The 25,876-nt window shown below is 41.4% G+C and overlaps 1 protein-coding gene across 1 annotated transcript; it reads right to left on the reverse strand.

Moving 5' to 3' along the window:
• Nucleotides 1-8,144: 8,144 nt before the first annotated feature.
• On the reverse strand, nt 8,145-17,761 carry LOC142437809 (vomeronasal type-2 receptor 116-like). Its single transcript, XM_075540753.1, has 6 exons — nt 17,541-17,761; nt 14,859-15,150; nt 12,686-13,492; nt 10,904-11,131; nt 9,477-9,605; nt 8,145-9,050 (listed from the first exon to the last, which is right to left on the reverse strand). The coding sequence occupies exons 1-6, from the start codon at nt 17,759-17,761 to the stop codon at nt 8,145-8,147; spliced, it is 2,583 nt and encodes an 860-aa protein (XP_075396868.1).
• Between the last annotated feature and the right edge of the window lie 8,115 nt (nt 17,762-25,876).

Genomic DNA, 25,876 nt, shown 5'->3' on the forward strand with positions numbered 1-25,876 from the left:
TCTTAATATTATGACACCCTTTATGATATGTGGGATGGAAATGATTTCAAAATCTAATACCTATAAGTAGAAATTTGCTTGTTTAGTTGCATAAATTTTGTAACTCTCATAGACTTCGTTCTTGATTTATAATATCTGTACTTCGCTTCCTTTGGCACATCTCTGAGCAGTAAGAGTATTTTGGGTAGTGTCTCTCTGCATGATCAAATTACATATTTATGGACCCTTCTACCCTTCTCTCACTTTTCATTTATGATGTGACTTCCTGGAGAAATGCAGAATTTTGTTTTATGTGCTCAGAATCTTCACCCTTTCCTATAATTCCCAAACAGTGATTCACACTTGTGCATTTGGATTACCGATGTCTTCTTTGGCTCTGATTCCAGCCTGTGACTAGGGAATCATATGATAAGAGCTCCATAGTAGCTCTGATATCAAACAAGACTGGGAATTACTACAAACACACAGAGCAGTAATAATTGGTACATAATTGAAGATAACTCTGTGTGTGTCAGAGTAGAACTCTCTTCAATAGGGATTTGAGTTTCCAGTTTATTGGAAGTAAATTTTCATTCAACAGTGCTTTGAGTGGCTTTGAATCTCCATTTGTGTGCTAGCATCTGAGGGTTTTGATCGCTTGTTCAACTGAATATGTGTATTGTTCAATACAATATTTTTAAACACTGACTACAATGTAGGTTTCATTTTCATACACATTTTATGAATGAAACTATATAAATAGATTTAAAATATAGATGTTTTTCTTCCTGTTTTGGGCATGATAATGGGATGTTCTTTGCTCATGCTATTATAGCTATATTTCTGTCTTTTGCATTTTACCTGAATTATATCCCATCATTGCCTGTGTAGGAAACTGAAGGCATAAATTCTGTGTAGAGATCTGGCTTTTGAACTGGAACCCTTTAACAAGCCAAGAAAAACAAATCCACCATCTTCAAGGGAATTCTTACTCATAACGATAATATGAAGGATTTCCTAGACTAAATATATAGGAGAACAAAGTGTCTCATCTTGCTTGAGCAGATCTGTGGGTACAGAGTAACTGCTGATGTTGTGCTTAGCAGACCAGCAATTACCCAACAGTTGCGGCTTAACTTGAAAAGTTTCCGGGTCTCAGAAATTGTTTTGTAACTTTTCCTAGAATTTAATTTTTCAACTGAATATGCTGATGATAAAACAAATGCTTCAGAAAATTAAGATCAGAAATATACTTGACCACCTTTTATCAAGCCACTACAAATTGTGACACTGAGAGCAATGAGTGACTTCATAGACTGACTGTTTTCCTGCATGTTTGATTTGTGTATGTCCCTTTGTATAACTAAGATCGTTAGACACATGAAAGCCAACATGTATAACCCTTTAGATATAGACACAAGAGAAATGGTTCCCTGAGTGTAAGGGAAAGGAGGGTGGGAATGGGAGAAAAGGAGCTGATAGTATTGATGATTGTATAACCCCACTCTAGGGGAGGGAATAATAGAATTGTATGTGAATCGATAAACAGGATGGTATAAGATATGGCAATAAATACATCATGTTCCTGGGGCATAGAATGGAGAGGAAGGGGACAAAGCGGAGCCACTGTCAAGGAGTTCCAGAAGAAAGAAAGTATTTTGAAACTGATTGTGGTAACAATTTTCCAATACAGTGTATTTTACCCTACATAATTCTATAATTGAACTATGTAGTGTTATGATATCTGTGAGAGCTCTCAATAAAATAACAGGAAAATTTTTGCACAATGGAAATTACACAATTCTTAGGAGTCCTTTTCCTTTGGGATACAAGGAAACTCTTTGCTCCTCTGTTGTGGTTCACTCTGTGTAAAAGAATCTCCCAAGAGGCATCGTCTTTATTAAGAACAGAATTCAAATTTGTAGAAATTTACGGAGTAACATAGAAAAAGAAATGATCACAAATGTAGCATTCATTAAGGTGACTTCCACCCTGGTGCCTCCATGTGTGTAGGAGCAGATTGGGGCTCCACTGGTTTTCGTGTGGCTGTGTGATACTTCAGAAATAGATGGCCAGTTCTTCCTTAGAAACTGCCTTTGTGTATTAAAAACCCAAGACGTAAAGTTGCCAGCCAAGGGTGTTGATGATTTTTGTCACCCAGATATTTCCAGGGAACAGATAAGTGCTGTGTGAGGCAATATAGAGAGATTCCCTATTTCTTAACCAACATGGAACAAAGAAAAAACAAACAGAAACCCTGAGTGTATCCAAAGGCATTTAATGAAGAACAGTGATGAAGTATATTCAATGTCAATAGAACAAGCGAATCTGTTTTGAAAGAAGCAAGCCCAGAATGCACTTTAGAAGAGAGCATAGTGAGGATTCATGTCATTTACTTTGGACTTGTTAATGAGAGGGACCAGTTTTTGGCAAAGGATGACAGATTGGGTATAGAACAAAAATCAACCAGAAAGAGAAAGAGCCTCAGTGAGAGGACTGGCAAAATGGATGCAATAATCAATGATACCAAAAAGTGTGAGAATGCACAGGACCGGCTAGGGTTTTGTTCTTTTGTATGTGAAGTTCCTATGAGTTGGAACTCACTCCCCAGAACTGAAAAAGAAACCCTGCGAGATGTAAGCTGATGCATCCATTACATAAAAACTGACTGAAGAAGGTAGTGGTTTATATTTAGGTTAATGGTTATGTTTGCATGTGTGTGAAATCTATGAGAAAAGCACACATGAGCTGTTGAACACTTTCTTCCCAAGCATATTTTATCCCTTGACCCATTTGATGTGTTTCTATTTGGCCTTAGGAATGTAATATAGCCTTTTGAGCAAAGATGCAGCCTAGATGCCCCACACTGGTGGCCAAGATAGAGAAGATCTCCACAACAACCATGACCTTCCCTGGGAGGAAGGTGGCCAAGACATTTGAGAAAACCAGCATGCTGACTATCAGGGACTTGGCCTCAATAAAGGTGTCAGGTAGGTTCTTGGCCAGGTAAGCTGAGGAAAGATCCACATGGCCAAGAAGCCCAGGAATTGCAGGACACTGTAGAAGGTAGAGATGGAACCCTTTTTAGCACACAATGATGAATTTCCTGGACTCTGAATGCATGTCTATGTTCACAAAAGGGCAACAAAGTTCCCAGCCAGAACGCACAGATAATCACTTGGATGAGGGGGCAGGTGGGAAACAAAGAGTTAGAAGCCCCAGACATTAGCTATCACGGTTCTTCCAGGTTTCAAGGCCTTGAATGTGAGTATCCCATGATAGGTAGGTTTATTGTGCCAACCTGGCTAGTAAGAACATGTGGGATTAATAAGGTCAAAGTTTGAATGGAGGGAAAAGATGTAAATGGCTCAGCAAGTCTCCTCCATCTCTCTTGCTTTCTGGTTATGGTATTCTGCCTTAGCCTGTTCACTGCCTCAACTTGTGAGCTACACTATGTGTGGAACACCCACCCCCTAGATCGTGTAACTAGAGCTTGAGGTTCCTCTAAGAAATGCTTCATCTTTCTATTTGTGTATCCACCACTTGAGATTGACTGTTGTTGATCTGTCTGCCTTCTTGTTTGCTGTCTATGGCTGTACTACCTGCATTGCTCTACGGAAGACACAATTGTCTGCTTCCTTGACCTTGGAAACAGAAGCCCTCCTGAGTTGAAGGACTTCCAGTATATTAAATGTCCCATGGAAGTGACTTGAACTGAGCTCTCTATAGTACTGTGTGGACTAATTAGCTGTTATATTCTCTTTTTAAAAATCATTTTATTAGGGGATCATGCAACCCTTGTCACAATCCACACATCCATCCATTGTGTCAAGCACATTTGTACATTTGATGCTGTCCTCATTCTAAAATCATTTTCATTCTACTAGAGCCCTTGGTATCAGCTTCTCATTTTTACCTTCCTCCCTCACCCAACCTCCTTCTCTCATGAAACTTTGATAATTTATAAATTATTATTATGTTTTCATGTCTTACACTGACCATTGTCTCCCTTCACCCACTTTTCTGTTATCCATCCCCCTGGGAGGGGTTATAAGTTTCCCATTTCTCCCCCACCTTCCCATTACCCTCCTGGTATCACTTCTCCCAATATCAGTCCTGAGTGGTTTATTCTTCCTGGATTTCCTGTGTTTCCAGTTCTTATTTTTTAAAATCATTTTATTGGGGACTCATACAACTCTTATCACAATCCATACAAACATCAGTTGTGTAAAACACATCTGTACATTCGTTGCCATAATCATTATCAAAATATTTGCTCTCTACTTTAGGCCCTGGCATCAGCTCCTCATGTTTCTTCTCCCTCCCAACTCACCACTCCCTCATGAACCCTTGATAATTTAGAAATTATTATTATGTCATGCCTTATACTGTCTGACATCTCACTTCACCCATCTTTATACTGTCTATTCCCCAGGGAGGAGGTTATATGTAGATCCCTGTAATCGGTTCCCCCTTTCCATCCCAGCCTCCTGGTATCGCCACTCTCACCACTGGTCCTGAAGGGATCATCTATTCTGGATGCCCTCTATTTCCAGGTCCTATCTGTATGAGTTACATCCTCTGGTCTAGCCAGATTTTTAAGGTAGAATTGGGATCATGGTAGTGGGGTGGGGGGTGGGAATGGGGGAGCATTTAGGCAACAAAGGAAAGTTGTATGTTTCAACGATGCTACACTGCATCCTAACTGGTCCGTCTCTTCCCTGCGACCATTCCTCAAGGGGATGTCCAGTTGCCTACAGATGGGCTTTGTGTCTCCACTCCATACTTGTCCTCATTCACAATGATATGATTTTTGTTCTTTGATGCCTGATACCTGATCCCTTCAACACCTCATGATCACACAGGCTGGTATGCTTCTTCCATGTGTGCTTTGTTGCTTCTGAGCTACATGGCTGCTTGTTTACCGCTGTTATATTCCTTTGATATATACTTCCAAGTTTTGTTTCTCTGGAGAACCTGTCTAACAACATCACAGTCATGGTTATGTCCAAAACAGTGCAAACAGCCACAGTGAACACAACAATGGAGGTGATTTGTATGAGGATGCAGTTGGCTTTGTTGAGACAGCCAATGAAGAGTAATGAGTAGAGGATACAGAGGAGGAGGGGCAGCACCAGGACATAGTTGAGCCACGCAGGGACCCTGGGACTCTATTAAGAAGTGAGAGAACTCATTTTTGCCTTTTTCAAGTTTATATCTCTTTGATTAAATATCTTCCTCTCTGGGAACAAAGAACAATCAAAGCAACAAATGTGCTTCCCTTTTGGACAGATTCAGATGAATCCTGAGTCAAAGATTGTGCTACACACTGAGTGTGGAATGTGTAAGAAAGGAATCAGAAAAATAAAAAAATACAAAAGCAAAAAATTGAGAAAATTCAAGGAAAATAAAGAAACTTTTGAAATTGAAAAGAAAACCCCATATAACAAACAATTTTCGAAGAAAATTTTTAACCTTTAACAAAACAAACAAGATGAAAACCGTATAAGGAAGACAAACAATAAAAAAACATAAATTAGAATATCCACAAGACAACCAAGAAACAAAAGGCACAAAGCACAAAAAATAACCATGAAAGCTGAAACCCATAATACAATAAAAAATAAAATAAAAAGACCCCAACAAATTCATATTTATGAATACCAACTCTGAATATAAATAGACTAATATCATCAATAAAAGGCAAAGACAAAGATAACGGATTAAAAAAACAAGAGGCGTTAATATGCCACTTAGCAAAAACACTCCTTGGAAATATAGATAAATACAGACTCAAAATCAAAGGATGGGGAAAATATACCAAGCTTTCAGTAATCACAAGAGCGATGTAGTAGAAATATTAATCTCAGACAAAATAGACATCTGGATTAATGCTATAATAAATGACAAAGAAGGTCACTCTATATTGATGAAGCCCTTAACTGATCAAGAAACCATAACTTTCATTTTCATAAATGCACCAAATGAAAAAGCATCAAAACAAATAAATCAAATTCTTCCTGAAATGAAGAGGAAAAATACATAACATTATACATTAATGAGAGACTTCATTACAACACTTTCAACTAAAGATTGATCAACTCTAAAGAAAACCAACAAATATTCAGAAATAAATAGTCAACTTGATCATATATATATGTGTGTATATGTGTGTGTATATCTCACACCCCACCAGTAAAAATCCCTTTCATTTTCTTCTCCAGCATTTATGATGCCTTTTCTACAACAGATCATATTTTAGAGCTAAAAGAAGCATCCGTAAAATTTTAAAATGTTGATATATGACAAACCATCATATCAGATCACAATGCCATAAATTTAGAAATCAACCAAAAATTATAATACATGTAAGTTGAAAATAAAATAATTGGGACCCACTGAAATGCCTTATGTTTGCACCTCAAAAGATTTCATGAAAACAGTCAACAGAGAAATCCTAGATTGGATAAAAATACTCAGTGATACTACAACAGATAAAGGAATAATCTCTGAAATGTGCAGGAAACTACAACATCTTAACAACAAAAATATAAATAAGACAGTCAAAAATGGACACATGACATAAATAGACAATTTGCCCAATTTGACATCCACGTGGCCAACAACCACATGAAGAAACATTCACGTTCATTACCAATAAGATAAATACAAATTAAAAGCACACTTTTAGCAAAAGTCAATGAAAGAATGAATAAGTGGTGGAGAGGATTTGGGGAGATCAACATGCGATCACATTGCTGGTAGGACAGTAGAAATGCACCACCACTAAGGAAATCAGTATGGCGCTGTTTTAAAAAAATGAAAACACAACTATCTTTTGACCCCGAAATCACTCTACTGGATATATGCCTGCAAGACATAAAGAATACAACAGGAACAAGCATGTGCACATCTATGTTTCTGTTTACTTCAGCAGTTTCCAAAATGCCAGTCTCAAAACAACCAAAACACTCAATTATAGATGAATGGATGAACAAACAAGGTTACAAATGTACAATAGAATATTAAGCTTAAAAAGAAAAAACTGAAAAACTCTCGTCTACGCTGCAATAAAATGACACAGCTAGAAAGTATGAGGCTGAGCTCACTTGGACAATTTTACACAGGTAAATCTCCAATAACACCATTTAAGGAAAAACAAAGAAATGTGACTTCCACAGGAAAAGACTAGGCGTGGCTGGCTACGAGATGGCCGGGGAAGAGCAGGAAGAGGGGAGGAATGGGTTACTGATGAAGAAAGCAGGGTGGCGGGGAGGGGGGTGGAGGGGGGAAAGAAGCAAATAGAGAGAGGGCTAACAGAACATTACTGTTGATTTCATTTCTTGACATGGGCTGAATAAATACACACAATGTGCTATTTTTAAAAACAAAATATAATTAGTTAATTTGTGAATAAGCAACCATATACGTAGCCTTTAAACAAATAATAGTCTGAGTGGGGAAAATGTAAAATAAAAGGAAAGGAAAAATAATTGATCTTGGGGTCTTTAGTGACAAACAGGTTCATTTCCAGAAAAAGAAACAAAAAGACATATTGCATGGGGGAAATTTGAAAATATAGAAATATAAAGTGCTCTGCCATCCAGTAGACATAGACTCATAGCAACACTATTGCACAGAGCACATTTGCCAAAAGGTCTCTTTAAATTGTGAAAGAGAAAAAGTGTCATTCTGAGGACTAAGGTGTGCTTCATGGGACCCGTGGTGTTTTCAATAACTCATATACATGTAACAACTGGAGAAGGAATCAAACAGAATAGAAAATAACTGAGACATGAGATTTGTGGTGTTGGTGAACTATGGTGTTGGTGAGGAATAGCAAATAAACAAAGGACAGCCATAGAGAGGAGAAAATTATTTCGAAGAAGTACGGCCAGAATGGTCTTCAGAAGTGAGGATGGAAAGCCTTTATCTCATACACTTTGGAGTTGCTAACAAGAAATACCAGTCTCTAGAGGAGGACGACATGTTCCGTAAAGCAAAAGGTCTGCAACATAGAGTGAGACCCAGAATGAGATGAATCAGTGGCTGCTACAGTTGTGAGGATGGTGTAGGACAGAGCAGTGGTCTGTTCTGTTGAACCAAGGGTCGCTATGACTAGGAACCAACTGCACAGAAAGTAACTACAAACAAGTAATATTTGGTCACTTTTCCTCATAACATGTTTTATTCCTTAACCCTTTGGATGTGTTCCTATCTGGATGTAGGAAGATGACATAGCACTTTGGGGCAAAGATGCAGCCTAGAAGCCCCACACTGGAGGCTAAGATGGAGAAGATCTCCACAGCCACCATGACCTTGCCCTGGGTGCTGTGGTAGACAGGGAGGAAGGTCACCCAGACACTGCAGAACACCAGCATGCTGAAGGTCAGGAACTTGGCCTCATTGAAGGTGTCAGGCAGGTTCCTGGCCTGGTAAGCCAAGAAAAATGTCCCCATGGCCAAGAAGCCCAGGACTCCCAGGACACAGTAGAAAGTAGTGACTGAATTCACGTTGCACACAATGATGATGTGTCTGGGCTCTGAGTGCGTGTCTATGTCCACAAAAGGGGGAGAGGTTCCCAGCCAGACCCCACAGATAATCAGTTGGATCATGGAGCAGATGGGAACCACAGCATTAGAAGCCCCAGACAGCAGCAACCACCTCATGGTTCTTCCGGGTGTTAAGGCCTTAAATGCGAGGATCACAGTGATGGTTTTGGCCAACACAGCAGAAACAGCCACAGTGAACACAACTCCGAAGGTGATTTGCCGGAGGATGCAGGTGGCTGTGTTTGGACGGCCAATGAAGAGTAAGGAGCAGAGGAAGCAGAGGAGGAGGGAGAGGAGCAGGACATAGCTGAGGGTCCGGTTGTTGGCCTTGACTATGGCGGAGTCTCGATGCTTCACAAAGACCCACAAGACCACTGCAGTGATGACAGAGAAGCCCAGAGCTGTACAGGCCAGAGCCATCCCCAAGGGATCGTCATAAGCCAGGAAGATCGCCATTTTGGGCAGACAGCGGTTCCTCTCCATGTTGGGATACTGACTGTGAGGACACTCCATACATGTGTCACTATCTGGTGAGAAAAGTGAGATGGAGTTTAAAGAAAGAAAGAAATGACATGATTCAAAGCGTAGGATGTGCTGAGTAGAAGGGATTGTGTTTTAAAATTTTCATCTTCACCTTAACTGGCAACTCCCTATTTCTTTGTATAAACCACATATCAATAATCGATGCAGAATTATGTGATATTTTAAAATAGTCCTCATTAATGGCCTTTATGTGGAGTCCACTCATTGTTGTCCCCATGAGGGCAGAACAAAACTGGATTCCTGGTGGTTTTCTGTAACTTTGATCTCATGGACAAAGATTGCAATTCTGTCTTCTGAGCTACCTTTTGGGAAGAGTCAGAATGACCTCTGGTGCTTACCTCTTTGTGCCGCCCAGGGACTCCAGGAGGCCAGGAAGACGTGAGAGAAGCTGACTGCTGTATTCCTACCTGTTTTATTAGATATTCCTCCAGCTGGACATAAAATGCAATCAAAACAGCAAAAAGGCCTCCCTTTCTGAGTGACTTTCATGAATCCCGGGTCACAGCTATTGCTACACACAGAGTGAGGAGTCTGTAAGAAGGAAATCAATGATAATAGTTCAGTAGTCTTGTATGAATTGATCATATTACCTTAGAATGTGATCATAGTGCATAACAATGTTTTGATTTTATTTAATGACCCTGATGAATAAGGGCCCAATTGATCCTGAATCACAATGACACCACTCCTATAACACACAGTAGAACTGCCCCATCCAGATCCAAGTCTGTATTCTTTAGGGAAGCAGATCAGCAGGGCTTCCTGTGTTGGAGCCAATGTAGGTTCCTATCACCACCCTTTCAGCTAGCATCCAAGATGTGATCTGTTGCACCACCAGCATGATAAGGTAGAAAAACTTCTTTTTGAGATTCTGTTAAACTTTGAACCTGCTGGGTGCATACAGTGAGGGCAAGGTAAATTACAATCCATCCTTGGGATGCAAGTTAAAAATCATAAAATTTACATCTCCAAGAGAAAAGGAAGTTTGATTTGATGTTTGCATGCATGATATCATAAGTGGAGGTCACCAGGATATATTCTGTCCTAGTCAGGTCCACGTAAGGCCCTACAACAATGGGCTCAAGCATAGAAACAATTGTGAGGATGCAGCAGGACTGAGAGAGCAGGGTTTCCTTCTATTGTACAAGTGGTTGCTATGGGTGGAACCAACTCAACAGTCCCTGTCAATGACAACTAGGCCCTTGGCACACAGAGTATTTTTAGTCAACTACTTACTGAAAGCCACCTAGAAACCTCCCAGAAAGCAGCAGATCTACATGTGTTAAGAAATCTCTATGGGATTCAGAAGAATAGATATGACTCAGAATTAACTGGAGAGCAGTGGTTTGAGGTTTGGTGTTTGTATAATTGAGGTTGGTGAACTGTCTCAATTTGTCTGGTTAGATAGGATTTTTAAATCAGTTCATATTGCTGAATCATTAGTATCACTGTGAGAGTGTGATAAATAAAACATTGCTACCTTATTTGTATTATAAATTCTAAATATTACATAGAATAAAAATATCCCTGAATTTTATTCTGACAAGTGGGGCACATGCACTCAATACAAACACAACCTCTGATGGCAGAGAGGAAAGCTGGACCACCTGCCTCTGTTCACATCACAGCCCAGAAATCCTAAGGAGCAATTCTACACTGTAACACCTGGGGTTGCCTTAATTCAAGTGTTCCCTCATATCCCTTAGAGAGCAGACCAAAAAAATTAGACACTATTAATCAACACAGGTTTTGTATTAAGTTAAGTGGCCACAGAATTATTCTCATGTCTTGTTTCTGCTTTGGAATCTAAATGAAGAATTCATCCAAACCTCTGTGAATCCAAAAGCCCATTCTATCAGCTCCTCCTGGATCATCAAACCTTGCCCACGTAGACCCTGAGGGATGAACTCTCCGACTTTCACGGGAAGGCAAAGACCACCAGGAAAATTCAGAAAGTTCATAATGTCATATCGTGACACACAGTTTCTGTTCTCATTCAGGGAGACGTGCTCTCCAGCACTGCTTTCCAGATGAGCGTTTTTTAAGAAGGGGTGGAGCTAAAGAAGAGAAAGCATTAAGAAAGGAAATGAACATGGACATTAGAGACCAAACCTCAGGTGTGAACTACAGGTGATGGTATCTGCCAAGCAGTGACACAGGTTTTCCTCATCTGTGTGTCTATGTCCCTTTCTGAACCGGTGTCATTTCAAGATGTTCTCTGACTGTTCTGCGTGTTCCAGGAAGAGCACTATACCCTGCCCCAGATCAATAAAAACTTCAACTCATAACAATTAAGCAATTGTGACCCACAACAACACTGTGTGTTAAGTAACTTGAACTGCTACATCTGTTTATTTTGTTCATACTTGCCAGACTATTTGGTTTATTTTGTTGTTGTTCTATTCATGAGGCTGAGTAAGTTGGAATCGCCAACATTTAGGCTAACAGTCTAGAGAAAATAAAATAATTTTTGCAACCTTTGACCTGGCGTAATTTCTATACCTTTCCAGAAAATTTCACTTCTGGTGATTCTATAAGGAATCAAGAGCATCATCCCCAATCATTGGTTTTCTTAGGGCTCCTGAAGAGATTCATCAAATGCAAGCAGTCCCAAAGAATCCTTGTCAATAAACAGTTGACCGTAGATGCATGGATTCCTTCCTGGAGTTTTAATTCCATTGGTCTCTATAACTATTCTGGTCCCCGGGTACTCTGATAGTCAAGCATCAGGCTGCTATCCACATGGTCGGCAGTTCAAAACCACCAGCAGCTCTGAGGGAGAAAGACTGAGCTTTCTACTTCCATAAACAGTTACAGTTTCATAAAACTGCAGAGGGTCACTTGAGTGAGAATTGACTCAATGGTGTGAGTGTGAGATGTATCTATTATCATAACTGTTGGCTTCCATCCCATTCACCTCTATGTGGATTTTTGTACGAGCAGTCTTTCTCCCACCCACCAGGAAAGAAACTCACTGACAGCCAGTGATTCAAGTGCATTCTCATAAAATTCAGTGGTGTCAAGTCAATTCTGACTCATAAGGACCTTGGAGATCAGCAGAGAATTGCCCCTATGAAGGTTTGAGGCTAAAGCTCATCTTTCTCCATCAGAGAACCTAGTGGTTTCTATTGCTGACCTTGTACTTAGGAGGGAAACACATAACCCACTATACCTCGGGGTTCCTGTTCATATCCATGGCAATCCTATATAGGGTTTGTGGGGTGGCAACTCTGTATAAGAACATGACCTTCACATTCCTTCTATGGAGGGACTGGGGGATTTGACCCCCCCATGCTCTAATTTGCATACTTCTCTCGCATGATTTCAAATGAGGAAATATCAATCATCCCTTAATCTTGAAGATTACATAGATTATGAAAATCAAACTCACAGCCATCATGTCACGGCTAAATCTTAATGACTATACGGTTTACAGGAGGAGAAAACTCAGTCTTTATCCTGCTGGTGGATTCAAACTGCTAACCCTGTGGTTCATGACCTAATGGGAACCACTATGCCACCAAAGTCGAATCATAAAATTTTAACTCAATAAATTAATTCTCAGATATTAACAAGCCCTTAATACAAATCACTTGCACAGGAAATTTTACCTGCCAGGGGAGAAACGCAGGGTGTTCTGCTTCCATCTGGTACCTACTCTCCTCACCCATGAAAATCATGTCATGCAGGGCACGGGCCACCAGGTGGACAGCATTATAGAGATCATTGGTGGATTTCAGGAGGGTCGTGTCTATTTTATCCTCAGTCCCGGACTTCAAGGAGGCATTGGGTGGGCACTCATAAATTTCCCCACAAACAGTTCCCGCAATTGAGCAATTAAAAGCTAAGAGCCAGTATTTGGTAAGGAAAAAGTCTTCTGGGTACTTGGAAGGATTCACTGTCCTGAGAAAATGTTTGAAGCCAGGTATCTCAGCGTCCTGGTGTGAAAAGAAAAGAGTCCCATGGAAAGTATCTAATAAATAAAGAGTTGGTGTGAAAACAAAATTCCACTGGGATGTAATGATCCATAACTTTTGGGTCATAAAATTATAGTCATCAATAAAAGCCATAGTTAGTAATGTTCTGATCTCACCATAAATGATGAATGTATTTGCAGATGAGTCCAGGACTCTGGGGAGGTAGGTCACATCTCTTGAGCTATATATTATCTTGGTCACAGGAATTTTTTCAACGAGTGCCACACAGATACCTTTGATGGCCATCTCTTTACGAAGGTCCCTAGTGAACTGTTCTCCTTTGAGGTCATCTGGGACAAAGATACCAACCCATGTCCATCCAAAATGCATCAATAAGGAGACCAGGCCCGAGGCCAGACAACTGTGATTGAGGGAAATTTGATAGAGAGAGGAAAACCGGTCCTTAGTTTTCAACAAAGGATCAAAAGTGCCGTAGGATATCTGGATCAAAAGAGAGAAACAGTCCATGTGAGTTCTCAGAAGCAGAGTTAAAGCAGAACTGTAGTTAAACACGATGCTGACTCATAGTGATTTCATGTGTTCAAAGCAGAGCTGTGCTCCACTGACTTTTCATCACTGTGACCATCGGAAGCAGAGTGTCAGGGACTCCATCGGTGATGTGTGAGTGGGGAAGTGAACTTAGACTTGGAGTAACATAGAGTAGGACGGCTGCACAGGGTTTTCTAGGCTGGATCTCTGTGGGAACAGAAGACAACGTCTCTCTCCCATGGAGCAGCTAGGGAGGTGAAACTGCTGACCTTTCAGTTAGCAGCTTAGCCCTTAGCAGCTGCATGAACAGGGCTCCTTTAGCCAGCCTTACACTGTGAACAGAGCCCTGTGGGTGTGAAGCAATATTCAGAATCAGATTTACTGGGTTCTGATTCTGACTCTATTGTGTGTAGTTGAATAACCTCAGACAAGTTCAATAACTATTGAGCATCACAGTGTGCAGATTTCTAATAGCTAACCTAACCATCATACCTTGTCATTTCCTTATTATTGGTGCTGAGTGTGATAGTATATGAAAATAATTTTAAAGTGTGCTACGGATAAAATAGTATTCTCTCATAATATGTGTGGGTGTCCTGACACTTACACCTGTGGACCCAATCCGTTTTAGAAATCAGGTTGTCTGTTATGTTAATTAGTCCAAATCTGCAGGCCTCGTCCTAAGCCTGTCACTGCTCAGTGCTGTAAAGACCAGCACAGACACAGATGCCCAAACACAAATGTGGAGAAATGATCCCATGGGACGATATCCCAGGAATGAGGGATCTGAAAGTGAAGAGAGACGAGAATCACCTCCCAGGGTTGACAGAGGGAGAACCTCATTCGTGGTTCAGGGCCCTTTATCCAGATTCGAGCCTCTAGTGTGAGAAATAAACATCTATTTATAAAATCCCTCCTTGGCGGTATTTGTTCACACAGCACTAACGAAGGCAATGCCCATCCACCACAGCACGTGGTTCGATGTCATTATTTTCAATGCAAGAGGAAATAAATAACTTAATGATGAGATCATGGAATGAATCCTTCCATTTGCGTGTGCATGCCATTCGGCCTGTTCCACATAGCTAGTTTGCAGGTCCGAGAGCATCTGAGCAGCATAATTTCTAGAAGTCACTTTGGCCTGGCTGTGCTGCAGCAGCAGTCTCTGAACATTTGTTCCTGTCCCAATTTTCAACCCAGAATATTATTCCAACACATTGAGAAGCAATGGCCACTACCTGTGTCCCTCTTCTCTTCCACTTAAGCAGCAGGAGAACCGAACTGAGGAAGGAAAGGTCCACTCCCCAAGCGCCCGTACCTGTGGGGTCCTGTAGAGCTCCAGCAGTGCCCCGGCTTGCTCCAAGAACTCAGAGGGGATTCCTGAAATGACCGCCATGTTCTTTGTGTACGTCTGGCAGATGTAATTAGGGATGGGGGGCTCCGTTTCTGACAGCCATCCGAGGACACTCTCCAGGGTTCTGACAACACTAGGAAAGGCATTGTAGAGCCGGAAACCCAGGGAAATGTTGGGGAGCAGGAGCGGACTCCGGTTAATCTCCTCAATGGCAAAAAGAAATATCAGAGCGTAACCATAATTTTCTAAGTTCAACCTGGACAATGCCAAAAAGTAAATGCACTTTAGAAGTAAAACAGATAGACTTCAAATCCTATACAGGCTTCTATTTATTATACTACACAGATATTCTGCGATTTTTTTTTTCAAAATTGAAGGTTTGTAGCAAGTCTCCATTGATCAGGTCCAACAAGAAGGTTTACCAAGAGTTTGCTCCCTGTGTGTCTCTATGCCACTTTGCTGTCAGTCTCACCACATTCTAACCTGGTCCTAGTGGCATCGCATTCCAGTAGGCTACAGTCTAGCATCAACACAAATTGGTTTTGCATGGGAGAGCTAAAAGGAAAAAAAAATAGTGTGAGCTGCTGTACTGAGGTGTTTTGATTCAGAATCCACCATGTCTATAAGGCATGATTGTCCCAAACCAAGAGGAGGTATTGAGAGGTTTGCACAGAGATGTCAGTGCACAGAAAATGTTGTGTTTCTAGCTTTGGGAACTCAGTTTATGTGCATGCTGTTCCTAAAGCACCGGCAGGTTCAGACCTAAAAACTGAGTCTGGGAGCAGAGAGAAAGATTTCCTAAAAAGAGTTCATATTAAAAACACATGAGTTCATTGGGGAGAAGGGATGACAAAGGAAGTATTTCCATTGTATTTGTGTTTACATGTCAGACATTGATTTTGGAGTTATCCCAATAGGCAGTGGGTTAGGAACATGGACAGTAAAGCACTTGATGAGGCAAATGTTTGTGATTCACACAATGATGCCAGGCAGGACAGGGAAGCCAGTAGAGAAAGCTTGGAGGAAGAACAGCTTCAGGATAGAATGGAATCATCAGGTTGTTTTTGGTGAAGATGTCCACAGCCAGACAGCATTTGAACAAGCCCTACATGAACAACGCTTTGATTCTGATGATGTCCTACCCTTTTTGCAAACACTCTGCTTATCCTCCAGATTGTTCCACCATTCTTGACTTCTACCCGGTGCCCCCTAAGCTTCTAAATTAACCGCTCGAGTTGCCATTATCACTCAGATTGCACACACATAGTTCTTGACAAGAGAATATGCCTCCAAACAGACCTTCTTTATTATAAAGATGAACCGTTTCATTTGTTTTTCTTGCATTCAAAGATGATTCAGAGCAGAGTTAGGTTTAAGATTTAAAGGTAAAGATTTTCTCAAGGCAATAGTTTGAGGGGTTCACCCCAACTCCATGGCTCCAGAGAGCAACTTCAGAATTTCTGATAAATACACTTCTGCTACAGTCTGCTTCATAATCTTATAGGACAGATCACTGGAAGCAGAGAAATTTCCTCAGAAGACATAACATCGTCTTAGGCAAAACAAGAAAGAAAGCATTTCACGTTTTTCACCATAGCAAAGATTCTGCTTCTACATTTAGCTGGCATCTGTTTTCTTCCCAATCCCACAGAATCCTCCTACAGATTCAAAGTCTCTTCAAATTTACCATCCCTGACTGGGACACATTGCCAAGTAAGCAGGGAAACACAGGCTTCCTTATGTTTCCTTCCTAGTCTACAGTGCACACTGACACTTGCTTTTGCATATGTGAGCAAATTTGCATTTATTTGTTCAGTAGAGAATAGGAAGCAAGAATCAGGAAGCCTAGGTTTGCCTGGCTTATCGGGGACTCTGTCCCTGGCCATGCGGAGAAAAGCAGCCTGAAACACACAGAGAAACCTGCCAACCGGTGCTCTCCATCCCCTGTCCTTTGACTCTTTCTGACAGCTCTATAGAGGACATGAGGACCTTGCTGATGAGACAGGCACAGAGATCTCCCTGAGAGGGCACCTTGATGGCCTCCCCCAATTTGAAACCTGTATTTTAATGATTTTCCTTTAGCACCAAACTCCAGCCCAGACTTTAAATTTTTTAAACCCAAAGTGTCACACCTCCCACATCCCAAGTCAGGAATAGGACAGGATATATGGGTCACTGTTGTGGGGATGTTAACTCCATGATGGACTCAGACGTCCACATTTGATGGCTAAGCAGAGTGTGAGGTTCAAATCGACCAAGCAGAGCCGTGGAAGGAATGCCTGGGGTGGTGCTTCTGTGGAAAATGCCACCAAGGAGCGGATTCTACTCTGCAGCACACGAGCTTCCAGAAGTCAGTCCTGTTTCCACAAGAGCAAGTTTGAGTTTGGTACCGGGGGTCATATTTTCTACTCTGAAGGAATAAAGGAAAGAAAAGTAAAGGAGAAGGGGAATAAAAAAAAAGGGAGAGACAGTGGCTGCAGCAAAGGACAGGAACCTACCCAGGACCAAGCATGTGGTGCAGGTGCCCCGGAGCAGACTCAAAGTCACCCAAGCAAGGAAAGGGAAGAACTTCCGAATCAAAACTCGGGGAGAATCTCAATGCAGCTTTCACGTTCCCCATTCACACAGAGACACACAGAGACTTACACGTCAAATGTCACATTTTGTCTTCGACTGGTCACAAAAATTTTCCACTGTGCTTCTGAGTTGTGTGTCAGCGTGTAGACAGGGAAAAAGCCCCCGAGCACCAGATCCCCATCCCTGTAGACACTGGGCTGAATATATCCAAGGCATGTATCGTAAGTGTTCGTGGTGGTTTCCTGAAGAGGAAGCTGGCAGAGCAGAAGCAGAAAGAGCAGAGAGAGCATCCCAGCCACAACTCACCACCTGAGGCAGAGCCCTGAGTCCCCGGTGAACGGGGAGAAGAACTGGAGACTGGACAATCCGCCTCCACAGGGAAAGGCCGTAGCTGTGCAGGACACTGATGAGATGCTCTCTCCCTCAGCCACGGAGACAAGACTGCAGTTGCTCAGCAGGAGGGCAGTGGTAGACACAGAGCGCTCCGGATATATAGTCGTCTGCCCTCAGTGCCACTGTGACCCCATGTGCTGTGTCCTGCTCTTTCTCTCACTCCATCGGGCCAGTCCCAAATGGTCACTTCTGAGGGAAACAACACCTGGGCCCCATCCTGCCCTGGGGCTCCCCATCTGAGACCCGGCCACTATGTAAAAACAGGGTTGAAAACAAGCTCGCATCCCATGGGCCTCTCACAGTGTCCCATGCGGAAGCAAATTGTCACCCCAAACCATTGCGTGGTTTACCCCCGTGGGCTTCAGGCACTGAAGTGGATAGCACAGTGAAAAAGAAAGAAAGAAAGAAAGGAAAAGATGCTTGTAAGAGTTCAGGTTAATTAGACAAGCATGTGACCTTGAGCTTGGTGCTCTTTGAAGAATCTCTGTGGAACCAAACTCAGAAGAGCAGCTCTGGGGATTTTTAACAGGAAACTTGGGGGACAGTGTGTTCCTGTGAATGGGGAGGATCATATCAGGAAATGGTTTACAACGGTCTCTTAACTCTTGGTGTATCATCCATTACAGTCATTGACTTGTATGTGAAAAAGCTGAAGAATACATGTGTATTTTGTGGTGTGTGTTCTCAACAAGCACAAATAAAATAATGTTACAAAAGAAAGCCAAATGTGTGCACCTTATTCATAACGGTTCCAGGAATCCCATCAGGCATGATAGAGAGCAAGTGTCTAGGAAGCCCCTCATACAGGTTGTGGGTTGCAATGGTGTTTCTTGCAAGGAGCTGAGAGTTGTGGTATCAAGGGAGTCCTGGGGGCAGTCAGTCACATGGTCCCCTTGGGATTCCTCCTAATGCTCAAGTAACAGGGTCCTGCAGAATCCAAGGAAGGGGCTGGCGATGCCTTGAGTGGCCCACAAACACATTACTGACCCTTTTCCAGCCCTGCCTTTGGGGCTATTGATTGTTGTGTGAAAAAATGACTTTGTGATCAACACCGGAAAAGAACATTCAGTATTTCACTGTCTATCAGATTGGCAAGTGACAAAATAGAACCATCTATATGCAAATGGATTCACTTCTAGTGCATATACCTTGGAGTCTCCAGGGGGTACACATGGTTAACTGTTCAGACACTAATCAGAAAGGTAGCAGTTCAGATACACTCAGAGGTGCCTCCAAAGAAATGCCTGGCAAACACTTTCTTTAAAAAGCTCTGCCCTCAGAAGCCTATAGGACACAAGCATTCAGTGCATATGGTGTCAGATGACTTTGAAAAAGAAGAAAACAATGTTGTCTTCAGTAGCCAAAATTCAGAGAGTAAACATCAGAAGCATTCACTGTCCATCTGACATGGAAAGCTAACCAGATTCTGATCATTAGCCCTTAACCAGCCATAGCTCAACGGAGGCAATATGTTGAGGGGTCAGGGCACCCTCTGTCCCACCTGCACTCTCCTAGTTGCTCTCAGATCCAGCGACACCTCTCAATTCTCATCTCCCACAGATCCTTGCCCCACCGCTGCAGGTAAGGAAGACCAAGGACTCAGTTAACAGCCCACACAACCCCTGTTTCCTGAAGGGAGCCCTGTGCTGGCTGCCATTGACTCAGAGCCCTCCGTGGTCAGTGGTGGGAGTTGGAATTACGGGTTGCTTCACACTGTGGAATTAGAGCCACCCTAGTCCTGAAGGAAGCGGTCCTGGTGGCTTGGCATCTAAGAACACAGCTGCTGACCCAAAGCTTGGTGATTGAAAACCACCCACTGCTCCCCAGGGAAAGATGTGGTTGTCTATTTCTCTTCAGATTAAAGCCTTGGAAGCCCTTGGTGTCAGTCTACAAGTTCACTGAGAATGACAGATTTAAATTGGAAAGGCAAGGTTAGGCACTTGTAAGAAATGATGGGCCAGGAGAAGAGGAGAGGAGAAGCCATAACACATGTGTGCAATGCTGGGCCCACGGCATAGGGGAGTATTCAAACAAAGAGCCATCTAAGTGAGGCACCAACTAAATCCATATGGTGTGTCGATATGTGTGAAATAAGTCCATATGGTGTGATCCAAAGATGACAAGAACAAAATCCTTACATGATGGAGGGAAAAGTATCAGACCTGAAATTGTGAACACCCAATTTGTGGAAGTCTATGGAGGACAGTGGAGTCCCAAATCCAACTGTGGACTCTCCAGTCAGATGAAGCCTCTGGCAAGCCACAGGCAATGGACTCCACAGCTATTCGGTTGTACCCTCGATTATGGTGGATCAAACCAGGGTCTAACACGATACTTGGTCATTTGATCTGCCTTTGGCCCAACCTGAATTTTCTGTAATCTCAAATATTTATTCCTTGTTCCACAATAGAAATTTCTTCTCTAGCTTTTCAAATATTGTTGATGGTCTCTTTTTTCTTACTCTTTATTTCGTTTTTATTTGTGATGTACACATGTTGTGGTTTCTCAGAGACTAGAGCTGATGCAATGGTTTATCATGAGGGACAGTGGTGTGGGCACAGTGAGGGGATATGGAGAGCGAATTTTGAACACAAGAGGGGAGAGGGAACATTAGACCTAACTGTTGATGTATATACAACTCTTTTAAAGATGTGATGTAACTATGGAATGATATAATATGCAAACATTATTTCAAGAAAATACTTAAAAAATAGAAAAGAACTGAACTTATCCAGTGTTACTGTGGGTGAAGGAGGAAGAGTTTCTGCTTAGGGGGTATTGAGTTTATTTTAAAGGTCATGGGATAGTTTGGAAAAGGATATCAATAATGTTCATTCAACACAAATAATATAATCAATGGCACTGAATTATTCCTATAGAAGTTGTTGAATTGGAGAATTTTGTCTTGTGTATATTTTGCCACAATTAAAAAATTATAATTAAATGAATAACAAAGAATAAAGGAAGAAAAATCTTAAAATTGATGTGGTAATGATTTTAAAACCCTTCTAGATATGAAATGTTGAATCATATGATGTGTGGTTAAGTTCTAAAAACAATCTGGTAAAAATGTATAAATTTCAGCCCAGGGAACACTATGGAACCCGTAGAATTGACATAAATCAAAATTGTCTTGACAGCAGTGGGTTTGGGGGTTGGTGTGGTTTTGATTGGGATGGGATGTGGTGCATGTCAAACAATAAACATTCAATCCCATGCAATGACTATGCTTTCATCATATATGACCAATACCTTCACGGAATTTTGAAATCAGTTCCAACTATTGAATCTTTACTCTCACTGTGTTAGTGTGATACCCAATTAAAACAGAAGAGTTTGAAGTTGATTCTGAAGAATGGTGACCCCGTGCACTCAGCTAATGCCATAAGAACCCTAACACAGTTGCTGATATGAAATTCTGACCGCCTGGTACTGCGGAGATTACAGCCAATAGAATCTATGGACCAATTCTACTCTGTAACACATAGAACCACCTTATTAAAAGTGTTCCTTCACAACATCACTTAGACAGTAGATAAGAAAATATAGAATAGATTATCAGTACAGATTTTGTAATGGGTTAAGTGGTTACACTATTAATCTCATATCTTTTCTCTGCGTTGGGCTATATGAATAATTTCTCCTACCTTTTAAAACCAAAAGCCCATTCTATCAGTTCCACCTAGATCATCAAACCTTGACCACAAAGACCCTGGGGGATGAAGTATCCAACTTTCATGTGAAGGTCAAGGAAAAGAGGAGATTTCAGATAGTTCGGAATCTCAAATCCTGACACTCCGTTTCTGTTCTCACTCAGGGAAACATGTTCTCCAGGCGCGCCTTTTCTAAGAACGAGTGGAGAAAAAGGGGAGACATCATTAGGGAAGGAGATGAACATGGACGTTAGAGTCAGGAAACACAGGTGTGAACTAAAGCTATGAGCAGTTGCCAGGCAGTTACAGGCGCTTTCCTGACATCATTCACAGTCGACAAGGGGCTCTGGTGGATTCACTCTGCCTCTCCTCTAACTGGAACCAAATAACCTCTGAACCTGTTCCTTTCAAGTCACAACACACAATCTCTTGGCAATTGTAACTTGCCAAGTAAAATCACATCTTCCATAACCCTCTTCTCCAACTCTTCAAAAATTTCTAAACCCGGAGACTTCTTGGAAGATGGCTCTGAAGGAGAACACCCTACTGAAAACTCTCATCATGTGACTCAGAGAATAACTGGTCAGGAGGCCTAGTCGGGGCACCTAGACACAGGGCCTAGATTCTCAGCATTTGGGAATTTCTCTCAGCCTCCCCATTCTGATTCCCACCCTCAGAGAATGCAGTGGATTCTCCCTGGGGTCTCCCTTTTGCCATAGGATTGACACTCCCTTTCCATCTCTGGCAGGAACTCCCCCTTATCCCTCCTCCTCCTATTGGGTGTACACCGCTAGATTGTCCCCCTCCCATTGCTGTACAACTCCTTCCTGTGACTTGTATGGTTACCTGTAATCAGAGCTTGCACACTCCTATTTCTCCTTCCTCGTCCACCCGCGTTCTGCTCAGACCTGGATGCTGAGATCATGGCTATCCAGGAGGTAAGCATGCTAACATAAAATGTATCTGACTCCTTTATTTTACTCTCACTCTTATCTCTATTATTCTCTATTACTTTTCTATAATATTTTATTTATATATACTATATATTATCTCTGTAAAGTAGCTCCTACAGACCTGTGATTTTTCTGGGGCTGGGTTACCCTGACATATGACACCCATCACATGAGGGCACTGTAGGGAAAGAACTCTTTTGATACATATCATGTGTGACAATTGTACAGCATCATCAGACAGAAAGTGGTGAATCGGGGTAAATTTGAGTGTGTTTTTTAGTCCCAGTGAGATATGGGTCAGGCAAAGAGCAAGGATACAGAGTACTGTATCACTCTTAGCCACCTCTTAAAGAAACAAAATGTAGTGGTAACAAATTAAAAAATGAAATATTTTCTTCAAGTGGTAAAGAAATTTAATCCTTCCTTTCTGGAGTCAGGAAACTTTGATATGGAAATCTGGGACATGGTAACGAATTAACCTAATAAAGGCTCACAGGGAAGGATAGAACATACCCATGTTAACCTGGTCTCCATGGGCTCACATTAAGATGGTATTAGAACCTTTGCAGGAGTAAGAGGAGGATTATCATTCTAGTGAGAAGTCTTGTGTTGAGCCAAGTCTAGAAAAGCAAGCTAAAGTCTCTTTGAATGAATATAAATTAGGTGATGAAACTTTAGAAAAAACACTGAAGAAGCTGGGACTGATTTGTTATCTAAAACCTCTTATTCTAAACAAGACCTCATGGTCAAAGTCTCCATGTCCTCTGGGACTGCAGCCTCTGAAGGTCTACAGCTGATCAAACACTAGAGGAAGCAAATTCTAAGACCCAAAAGAGGCTATTAAACAATTCCATAAAGCTTCCTTGCTTTCAAAGGTAGAGGAAACAAGCAAAACCAGCAGAGTAGTGAGAAGCCTCTAAACTACCCAAACTTAAATCTAGTAAGAGGCAGGCAGAACGGGTATCAGACAGATGAGAAAATTTTAGACAGAATTGAGAAAAATAAGCATGAATCAGAAGAGGACTTCTGATTAAAAGATTTTGCTCCACTGCTGGAATTTATTGTAGAAAAGACTAGATATTGTAAAACAATACAGCAAGCCAGTGCTGGAGGTAGAGATGAGATTAGCTCCAAGGAAATGCAAAGTAAGAGAGTTAATACAGAAGGTGGGAGTCAGGAAGTAAAATTTATGCTATCTGCCAGTCCTCAGAACCAGTGCAGAAAATAGAGGCGAAGAAGCAAAGTATAGGAAAGCACTTTTACTTTGACAGGTAGAAAGAGGAATTGCAGAAAGAGATTTAGAAATTAAGAGGTCTTTTCTTATTTGACTTATTAACAGGCAGTCTGACAGGCAACACCCACAAGGAATTCACAGTGCCTTCCACTTTGAGATGCTAAAAGATCTCAAGCAGACTCTCAATTTTATAATTAGCATGATAAGGTCTTTGGTAGTCTGATTCCTGGGTCCACATTGACTAGAGAGTTTGGCAAAAGTATGCCTTTCCCCTTCAGAATGTTTACAATATCAAATCTGGTGGAATTTGACAGGCCAATTATAAGCTCGCAAAAATATTGAGGATGTAATAGATGTAGAAATTCATCACTTGGTAGGAGGGAATTATATCACAGTTGAGTCACAACCATAGTTTACTGAACTAGCTTTCACACAAGTACTTGACGTTTGCCTAAGGGCCTAGGAAAATTCATACCATCAGGAGAGAAAAGGCAGCGTTACACTGCTATAGGGCACCAGAAGGATGAGTCCTACTTAAACGTTGTATCCAGATTGGAGGATGTGGTGATCAAAAGTGTCAGATATGCACAGTTAGTGGAAGTCCCAGTTCACTAACTATCTTATGATTTTTCTAATGAAGACTGTAAAAATGCCTTATGATTCTACAGGGAACAAGGTACATTTTTAGATCATCTCAAAACATGCTGGAATGTAGGAACAGATGAATACAGGGCCGACCTCACAGCAATTGCTTTAGCAAATTACACCAAGCCATAAACGCTTTAGTTGTGGGAAGATAGGTCATTTTCACAGAGTGCAGGCCAATCATCTTGGCTACGAATAGTGAGCTGTGGTCTGCACCAGAGCATGTGCCAGGACCACCAACATCAGGTTTAAAAGAACCCTGACTTTGCCCCCACTGTAGTAAGGGAACTCGTTGGGCGAGTCAATGTGGCTCATGATCCAAAAGTAAGAGGCTTCCATTAGTAAATTTTTCCCAGGAGGGAAATCGAGAATGATGCTTGATCCAGGCCCCACCTGGAAGAGCACAGAAGGCAAAGCTCCAGCTTAACCCAGCAAAAGAGTTTTAAACCACACAGCAGGGGACCAGACCTAACCAAACTTGCAAAAGCCAATGCTCCTATGTACCAGTGATATTGCCAGGGGCTGGGTTATCCTGACAGGACAGCAGCAACCTGATCAACTGACTGAAGACATCCATATTTATTCCCTTTGCAAAGAACTGTGATCCAACAGAGATGCAGGAATAATAAAACACTATCATAAATATCACCCATAAGTAAAATTTTGCTGAGGATATTTCAAAAACCATAGCAGCAGTATATCAGTAGAAAGCTGCTGAAATTTCAAGAAGAATTCATGCAGGGATGTGCAAGGAAGAATATCCTTGCTGATGTCAGATAGCTCTTGGTTGAAAGCAGAGAATACCAGAGGGATGTTTGTGTTTCTTTGTTTGTTTGTTTGTTTTTATTGACAATGCAAAATCATTTGACTGCGTGGACTATAATAAACTGTGGATAATATTTCGAAGAATGGAAATTCCAGGACACGTCATGTTGCTCATGGAGAACACATAGTTAGGCTAAGAGGCACTAGATGGAAAAGAATGAGGATTTAAAATCAGGAGAGGTGTTTGCCAGGTGGTATCATTTCACAATATATGTATCTGGAACAAATAATGGAGTAAGCTGAATAATATGAAGAATGAGGCGTCACTATTGGAGGATGGTTTATCCAGAGCCTGCAATATGCAAATGGCGCAGCCTCATTTTTGGAAGAATAATATTGGAAGAATTTACTGGCAAAGATACAAAACTACAGAATCCAGTAAAGATCATAGGTCAACATAAAGAAAACAAACATCTTCACAAATGAATCAATAAGCAATATCAGGATCAATGGAGAAGATATTTAAATTGGCAAATATAACATTTTACATTGAGCCACAATCAATGTCCATGAATCAGCATTCTAGAAATTGAAAATATATTATTATATAGAGCAAACTTGATGCAAAAATCCTCTCTTAAGTATTAAAAAGCAAAGTTGTCACTTTGACGCCTAATATGTGATTGATCCAAGCCAAGTCCTTTTCAACCACCTCACATGCATGTGAAAACTGGACAATGATTATAGAAGAGTGCAGAAGAT

This window comes from Tenrec ecaudatus, chromosome 1, assembly GCF_050624435.1.
Source record: "Tenrec ecaudatus isolate mTenEca1 chromosome 1, mTenEca1.hap1, whole genome shotgun sequence".
Lineage (NCBI taxonomy): Eukaryota > Metazoa > Chordata > Mammalia > Afrosoricida > Tenrecidae > Tenrec > Tenrec ecaudatus.